Source organism: Cucurbita maxima, unplaced genomic scaffold, assembly GCF_002738345.1.
Source record: "Cucurbita maxima cultivar Rimu unplaced genomic scaffold, Cmax_1.0 Cma_Scf00012, whole genome shotgun sequence".
Classification (NCBI taxonomy): Eukaryota; Viridiplantae; Streptophyta; class Magnoliopsida; order Cucurbitales; family Cucurbitaceae; genus Cucurbita; species Cucurbita maxima.
In genome coordinates, this window is record NW_019272028.1 from 1,317,195 (window position 1) to 1,325,245 (window position 8,051).

The 8,051-nt window shown below is 36.7% G+C and overlaps 2 protein-coding genes across 2 annotated transcripts in view; one reads left to right on the forward strand and one right to left on the reverse strand.

Annotated features, from left to right (window-relative positions):
- Nucleotides 1-718: 718 nt before the first annotated feature.
- Nucleotides 719-5,171, reverse strand: LOC111487604 (protein CLP1 homolog). Its single transcript, XM_023135059.1, has 11 exons — nucleotides 4,966-5,171; nucleotides 4,251-4,594; nucleotides 3,976-4,044; nucleotides 3,755-3,850; nucleotides 3,339-3,580; nucleotides 3,057-3,195; nucleotides 2,890-2,946; nucleotides 2,013-2,147; nucleotides 1,557-1,792; nucleotides 1,182-1,226; nucleotides 719-1,078 (listed from the first exon to the last, which is right to left on the reverse strand). The coding sequence occupies exons 2-11, from the start codon at nucleotides 4,458-4,460 to the stop codon at nucleotides 991-993; spliced, it is 1,317 nt and encodes a 438-aa protein (XP_022990827.1). The 5' UTR covers nucleotides 4,461-4,594; nucleotides 4,966-5,171; the 3' UTR covers nucleotides 719-990.
- Nucleotides 5,172-5,571: 400 nt separating this feature from the next.
- Nucleotides 5,572-8,051, forward strand: part of LOC111487089 (protein arginine methyltransferase NDUFAF7 homolog, mitochondrial-like) — a 4,373-nt gene continuing 1,893 nt past the window's right edge. The window contains 8 exon segments of the mRNA XM_023134315.1: nucleotides 5,572-5,687; nucleotides 5,768-5,864; nucleotides 5,961-6,022; nucleotides 6,492-6,618; nucleotides 6,621-6,634; nucleotides 6,797-6,907; nucleotides 6,996-7,200; nucleotides 7,622-7,680. Coding sequence (XP_022990083.1) covers nucleotides 6,525-6,618; nucleotides 6,621-6,634; nucleotides 6,797-6,907; nucleotides 6,996-7,200; nucleotides 7,622-7,680 — 483 coding nt within the window. The 5' untranslated portion in view covers nucleotides 5,572-5,687; nucleotides 5,768-5,864; nucleotides 5,961-6,022; nucleotides 6,492-6,524.

Consider the following 8,051-nt stretch of genomic DNA (forward strand, 5'->3'; position numbering starts at 1 on the left):
AAGCTTTTAATATATATATTTTTGTTTATATTATGAATCTCTTGATGAGGGAGCAATGGCCTCCCAATATTTTTAAAAAATTATAATATTAAATGGTACACAATAATGGCTCAAAATAATAATTATAATTATTAGTACCATGATAGATATTATATAGAATTTTTTTTGTGTAGTTTGTTTATTCGATTCTTTTCTGTAGTTTGTGTGAAACATACTATTGATAGTGCGATGAAGTGCATAGCAAAGTTTGTGAGCAAGTGTTAAGCATACTTGAGCAAAAATGAGGAGAGATAACTATGGACTTAATTGTTGTGTTATGTAAATAAAACATTAGAAGATCTGCTACACACTTGTGGCATTGAATTGTGAAGATAGTTATGACTCTCAATTGCATTTGATTGAGTTAGTGCACGATGACATTAAATCACTATTTGCATGATGCCATTTGATGGCCTTTATGAGGTGCAAGTTCATTGTGTACTAGATTAAGAGAGGGGAACGCAAGCTGTTAGACACAGTGTTGGTCCAAACCATAAATAAGACTTTCAAGTGATGTGTAAACCATGCAAAATAAAATTATGCAATGTTAGACGTATAGACTTAGAGAAATCAGTGGGAATATAAGGTGTTCCTGAAGGTAATAGCAATGTTCTCCTCCACTAAAAATAAAATCACCAGAAGAAATTAAATCATATAATTTAAAGATTTGAAACAAAGATCAAATAATGCATTCTCAACCTCCATCCTCATCTCTATTTGAAATCAAAATGTTCTGCCTAATTCGAAATAGGTCTTAGTTTTTTCCGAGTTTATAAAATTCACTCCCATAAATGATATTGCACATCACACATATTCCTGGACTTTATCTATTCACATCTAATGCCTACAGTTAAATTTTTGTCCTCAAAGATAATTTATGGTTCCTCTTTTACTCTCTGTCCCCTGTGTCACAAACAAAAAGAATAATGATCAAGTGGTGGGATTGGATTTTCAGGTCTCAATCCAGGTCAAAGTTCCCACGATCAAATATTTGCCAGGAAGATCCCCTGCCGATGGCGCTAGATATGTAATTTTCTTCCTGTCATCCACAAACAAATCCCATCGTTAGATTCAGAAGTTACAATTTCAGACTTTCTTCACATGCTTTCATCCAAATCATAAGCCTATTGTTTAGTTCAAACCTTTGGATGTCGATATCAGTAATATACACAAATCCAGCAACATTGCTGCACCCAAAGAGGAAAAAAATCGTCAACTCGTAGAGAGGGTTACATAACAGTTGTAGCCTTAGACCATGTTTTGAAATGGTTTCTAAGAGCTTAAAAAAATTTGTAGATGTAACAAATGAACTGATGTGATTTTTTGCTTTAATGGCACAGATCAGTATGAACGAATCAGGTTTTCAAATGATGGGAAAATGAAAAGGGTTAGAATTAATCCTTATTTTAGAGTATAACCCATGGATTACACATTGGTCATGTCTTCTACTCTTTTTGGATAGCTTTATAAAAGATGGAGACCGAAGAAAAGAAAAGCAATATTCCAAAAGAAATCACCTTGAGATAATTTCATCAGGTTCTTTAGCAAATGAAACAGCAAGAACCAAATGGAGCAAATCCCGATTAATATTGACAGGCACTAATCTTGTGGGATCTGCAGCCGGTTCTGCACCAATTGGCAGAGCTGAACGCGGGGCCTGTGGCCCACCTCCAATGCGATAAATAAACAGATCGCTGAAGTTTGCGATGTTTGAGTGGGGTGAGAGATCATTTGCAGGTCCATAAAAATATTCCTGCAAAACATCACAGCATTTTGTAATAGCCTAGTGAGTTTCAAAATGGAATAGAAGGAATTCCGTGGCAAGGATTCAATTTAGTCGAATCATTTGAGTAAGACAAATTGCATCAAGACTGAGAATGCAATTCAGTTGCCATTGTCATTTGAAAAGGTCAAAACAAGAGACTGTTAAAATAAAACCAATCATCCACCATTTATTCAACTTCCTTGCTTACCCTTATTCTGTAACTCCTGGCCTTCTGACGATATTTAGCGTTTCTGGATACAACACCACCTGACTTTTGAAGTTTCACAACATCTACGTAAGGCTTATTCTTTAGTACATCTTTGAGCATGCTCCAAAGCTTCTCCTGCAAAACAGTAAAATATTAAAAATATTAACGATCAATAATTCGATAAATTATTGTGCGTCTATTGCTTCAGAAGGTTGCCTTTTTTAAGGTACAATATTAGGAAGTTTTCTTTGATATTTATGGATAGAAGAGTATTAAGGATTCTAAATTAGTTTGAAAAAAATAAGAAAATATATTTAGAGCAAGTCTACTCATACTACTACTTTTGCTAGTTTAAACAGTGGGTTCTCTTCTAGCTTGTGCCTTGGCTTGACTTTTTTGAATACTCTTCTTGGTGTGTTCGATGATACATTTTCTCCCTTGGCACTCAACAACGTCCAATGAGTGCGACTTGCAGTCACCTTCCTTCTTCTTGCACTTTTGTAGGTCACAACTTGCTTTCTTCTAATACGGTTATGATACTCTCTCTCACTTTAACTAATCATCGTCCTCAACGACTTATTTGGGGGCAGAATCACATAGGGGGATTGACATAGTTTGCACATCTTTTGAATTTAGGAGTATATCACATCCAATTAGCCTTTATGTAATGATTACAATTGTACTTCATTTCCTTCTAACATCTGATACTAAGGGTTTATAATGTCATTATAATATTAAAACTGCTATATCATAGGTAAATAAACCAATACATAAAAGAAAGCACACGGAAAGAATACCTGAAGAGTTTTCAACAAATTCCAATTTCTAGTTAAACCAAGTTTAATAATTGAGAGAAACACCAAAAGAAGCAACTTACCTGACCCAAAACCAGGACAACATTAGCATTGAGTGTATCGATAGCATGTAGAAGCAGCTGCAGCAAGATATCAAACAAGAACAATGATACTTAACCAATTGTGGTAATGGAAATTAGCAACTGGAATGTGTAACATAATTGCATAATTTGTATAGAGGTTTCAGTACCTCATAGCCTACACCCTCGATCCATCCCATTGTGTTGATAACCATACCTGCAGCTCGGGATTCTGCATTGCCAGTAAATTGCCTCTCCAGCACTTGGGCAAGCTCCTTCACAAGCACTTTGTACAGATCAACGTTATTGCTGTTAAAGAACCTCAAACTTAGGGCATTGGAACACATTACATTTGGCTTAAAATGAAAATTTACTCTCAGCATAGCTTATTGTTAGGAAAATGAACACTGTAGAAGTTCAAGAAGAATAAATACTGCAGCAGATTTGTTTACCTTGGAGTTGTGTGTCCATAAAAGTAAACCAGGGGCATTTCGAGAGGGATGCCTTCCACAGGATCAATGGGCAACTCGATAGGGGTAGCAGCAATGCATCCAGGAATTGTTATAGATCCTTGGCCAATATCCAAATCCACAAATGTAGGCTTCCAACCCTGTTTTGCAGCCCAACTAAGAAGCATCCTTGACAAGGTGCTCTTCCCTGAATCGGTAGGCCCCACAACAATGACCCTTGGACCCTAATGTAACCAAAAAAAGAAAAATCTAAATATCAATAGTTAATGAAATTATGTTCCTACTATGTAAGTTATTAGGGTGACCCGAACACAAGAATCCCACAAAACTGACTCTAGCCCACCAGAGCAAAAACTAGCTCAGTTGAGCATTTTGAGTAGAAAAAAGAAAAGAAGAACCTGTGTAGAACCGGAGTCATCAGCTGATGAAGCTCTAGCACGGCTTCTTCGTGCTTCAAGAATGGCATGGACATTCACATAACCGATCATGGGTGTCTGTAAACAAACAATAGAGAATTGAATCTTAGTCATTGAACAAAAAATCTCTAGTGCAGAGAAGACCCTTGCCTTCATAGACTTAGATGTAATCCACAGCCTATACAAACCAGCAAAATTTATACCTCATCTGCCGTATAATCAGTTTCAGTCGCACCATCCATTTCAAGCGTGGCTCCATACCAAGTGAAGACCTTTAACATCAAACTCAAAATTTCAAAATAATGGAAGATCAAAGCAGACCCATCCCCTTACTTAAATACAATTTCAAACTGAACAGCATGCTTGTGAAATGATTGACCAAGAAAGATCAAAACTCGAAAGAAATTTGAAATAAAATTCCGTTCTGAAACTTATATAAGTCAAATTGGGCAAGAGAGCCTAATAGGTTAAATCTTACAGCAATTTTCAGCCTTGGTGGTAAAGTGAGCCATATTTCAGGAGGAAGCTCTGTGCCAAAGATCTCAGCATTGCCAGAGAGCAGCCGTAAACGGAGAGGCGAGTCGTTTCCAACTTCAATCCTGAGCTCGCTCTCCCTATCCAGCTTAACCTGTCTGACAGACGAAGTCGAAGCTGAGCCAGCCACCGTGGCAGGACCACCGTACGCCATGCCTCACCCAAATGCTAACTTTTTCGTTTTTCCCAAGCTAGATCAACAATTTTAGATGGTAGCCTTCTGGTTTGCACTCACTGTAACTATAAATATCTACTCTATGCCTCGGATAACGTCACACAACGATTGAGCTGCACGAGGCGTCAATGGTTCATTGAATCAAGAAATCAAATTTCAGCAAAATAGTTGGCGGGTTTAGGGTTTTAGACCCACAAAAATTAAAGCAGACAACAAAATAAATATTGAAACAAAGAACAGAACTCTAGAGTTGAATTCATCCAATCAATTGCATACTCGACAAATTGACATTTATTAACTTACTTCACAGATCAACATGAGTTTATACTGTAAATGTGAAGTGAGAAAATACACAATTTCTAAAGTGACGCGGAAAATTATTCGCAACGTAGCGAGACTACATTCAAAATTTCGTAGTGGTCACCATTGACTCGTATTACTACTTATACTAGCGAGTTAGTGTGCCCATTATGACGACTCTCACCTGAAGATAAATTATGGCTGGAATTTGGCTTTGGCTCTGCCACAAAATAGAAGGTAAAGAGAGAAAAAAACTGAGAAAGGCGATGACCGGAGGCAGTATCCAAGGGCGAGCTTGCGGCGGGAGGCGACGGCGTCCGACGAGGTAAATGGAGACGGAGATGTGCTGAAAATTGAATTGAGATTGAAGAGGGTACGCTTCTAGTGGGGATTTTATAAAACGCTTAAAAAAATACATAACATAAGCTATTATCTTATTTAATTTTTTTTTAAATAGATTACTTTATTATTTAATTATTCGTATTTTGTATTTTTTTATATAAAAAAATTATATATTTTTTTTACAAATGTTTTAAAAAAATAAATATGTATTTTCTCGTCACTCTATTAAAATATAATATTTGAAGAATATATTTTAATAATTAGTTATGGAATATATTTTACCATCAATATTTTTTCTATTTTTGTGATAGTTTATATCGTATTTAAACACTTTTGAATATTAATGAAAATCATACCTTTGTATGGTTGACCATATATATATATATAAGCGCATCTTTTGAGTGTGTCAACCAACCACCGTAACGGGTTAGAGACTTGGGAATAACTGCTGCTGCTCCTGTGGCCATTCCTTCTCTCTGCCGCGCTACACAATGCTGCGACGCCTACCGTTACGAGCTCTCGCTCTCGCTCACCGTCTTCCAACCACACCCATTTCCGCTTCCAGTACTGCTTATTTTCATCGGCAATGTTCCCTTTTTTCGTCCTCTTCTTCCTCCCAGATCCCTGACAATAATGTCATTCAGCGCTTGGGGCATGAAGAAGACGTTCTCAATCCACCTGATTGTGTAACCCGCCTGGATTGTGTATCTATCGATCGCTCTGGATTGTGTAACCCGCCTGGTACCACCTGATTCACCTCTACCTATCTTATTTGCTTATGTGTTGCTTTTACATGTCGAGATGAATGAGACCGTCTTTTTGGGTGGTGAATGGCAGAGCACTCTCACGAGCCTTCTTCTGACTCTGAGCTTGTCAAGCATTTCAAAGGCATTATCAAGGTTGGATTCTCTCTTTTTTCTTTCGTGTGCTTCTTGTGAGCTTCTTCTGCTTTGAACTCGTACATGAGGTGTGTGTAAAATTTCTCTGTAAGTTATCGCTTGTTTAGGATGCTACTTTATGAAGATACTTCTTATTCGTCTTTTGTGAGGAAATTTCATTCAGTGATTCCATTTTATGAAATTGCTCTGAAGTCTGTCTTTCAGTTTCATGCCAAATATGAATGGGATTTCTCTAAGTTTCTTGGAAATATGAGTAACTTAATCTGATCAGTTCTGAATTTCTATGCTAATCATAATTATTGTTCCAGTATTTACAATTTCTTCTGTGGCATTGACTAATTTAATGCGATTTCAAGAGAACGTGAACTCTAGGATTTAATGTGATCTTGGATCTCAGTTTTTTCAAGCAGACAGCTTATTTGAATCATTTTTATTGCATGCCATAAATTCTTTCTTGTTAGTATGGCAGTATCGTGGAGGACCAATTTCAGTAGCCGAGTATATGGAAGAGGTTTTGACAAATCCTAAAGCTGGATTATATATTAACCGTGATGTTTTTGGGGCGGAAGGTGATTTTATAACATCTCCTGAAGTGAGCCAATGTTTGGCGAGGTAATTCACCAGGATTTTTGGGTTCTCAATATCAAATTTCCTCTTCCATCATCTGTGAATATTGCTTAGTCACACACAATGAAATACATATATATAAATCTTTAATTCTTGGAGGTTTTCTGTTGCATACGAATGTTTCTCTATACTGCTTGCCAATGTTAGATGGTTGGTGTCTGGGCCATGCGCCTTTGGGAGCAAATGGGACGACCAGACAAGGTAAATTTGGTAGAATTGGGTCCAGGAAGAGGAACTGTTATGGCTGATCTGCTACGTGTAAGGATTACATTTCTTAGTTTTAATTTCTGCTACGTGTAGGAGTATTTAGCTTCCTTTCATCAACAAAACACCTTTACCAATTCAGGGTGCTTCCAAACTTAGGAACTTCACCGATTCGTTGCATGTACACATCGTAAAGTGTAGTCCAGCATTACAGAAGCTTCAGCACTCTGCGTTGAAATGTAGAGATGAAGATAATAAAGCTGATGGTGTTGAAAAAAGCAGTGTTAGCACATTGGCCGGAACCCCCGTGTCATGGCATCCCACATTGGAACAGGTCCCCTCCGGATGTGTGTATCTATCTCATTTCCCCTTTCTGTGCTATTTCTCCTTTTCTCTAAATATCCTTATTCTGAAATTATGATGTAACTGAATTTGTGTTCAACAATCTTTATCTCATAGCATGCAAGGCAACGGCAAATAATATTCCAAGAATGTTCAAAAGCATTGATTAGTGATTCTTGGTTTTTCTGATAGCTTGCTGAAATGCATTCCCCCTACTTTATCATAAGAATTGCAGTAGAAACCATCCTACTGTTGATAAGAAAATATATAAAAAGCTATTTTGTTCTTGCCTGGAGTATTTACGACGATCTGCTGGGCTGGATTCACATTTAATCGTACATTTAATCTTCGCTTATATTTTACTCTTTTACACTTCAGTTTCTCACTTCCTTTTCTCATTACTCTGTTTACCATTCTCTCTTCCAGTGCCAACAATCCTTATTGCTCACGAGTTTTTTGATGCCCTACCAGTATACCAGTTTCAGGTTCGTATCCTTTGTACCAGTTGTTAGTATTGGTTATAAGGGGTGAGTTGGCTAGGTTGTATTGGTTATAATAAATTGACATCAAGCTATACTTGCAAATCAACACTTCACACAAATATGACAGTTGATTCTTCAACATTTTGGTTAACTAATGTTGGGTCTTGGTTCTTCAAACATCTTGTATATCTTTTCTATACCAATAAAACCAAGTTGTTTTTTGTTCAAGAAAAAATATTGGATCTTGGAAGCTTCCTCAGAAATATATTCCAATAATCTCTCAAGGATCATCCTCGATTTATAGACAAATTTTTTATGAAAGCTTTTTTTTTTTTTTTTTTTTTTTTTTTTTTTTTTTTTTTTTTTTTTTTTTT

Bases quoted from the DNA above. Each gene is read 5' to 3' on its own strand.
- LOC111487604 (XM_023135059.1), bottom strand. From the start codon at position 4,460: ATGGCGTACGGTGGTCCTGCCACGGTGGCTGGCTCAGCTTCGACTTCG. The intron at 4,045-4,250 runs GTAAGATTTAAC...TTGATGTTAAAG, and splicing joins CACCAAGGCTGAAAATTGCT to GTCTTCACTTGGTATGGAGC. The intron at 3,851-3,975 runs GTATAAATTTTG...GTTTGTTTACAG, and splicing joins CTGATTATACGGCAGATGAG to ACACCCATGATCGGTTATGT.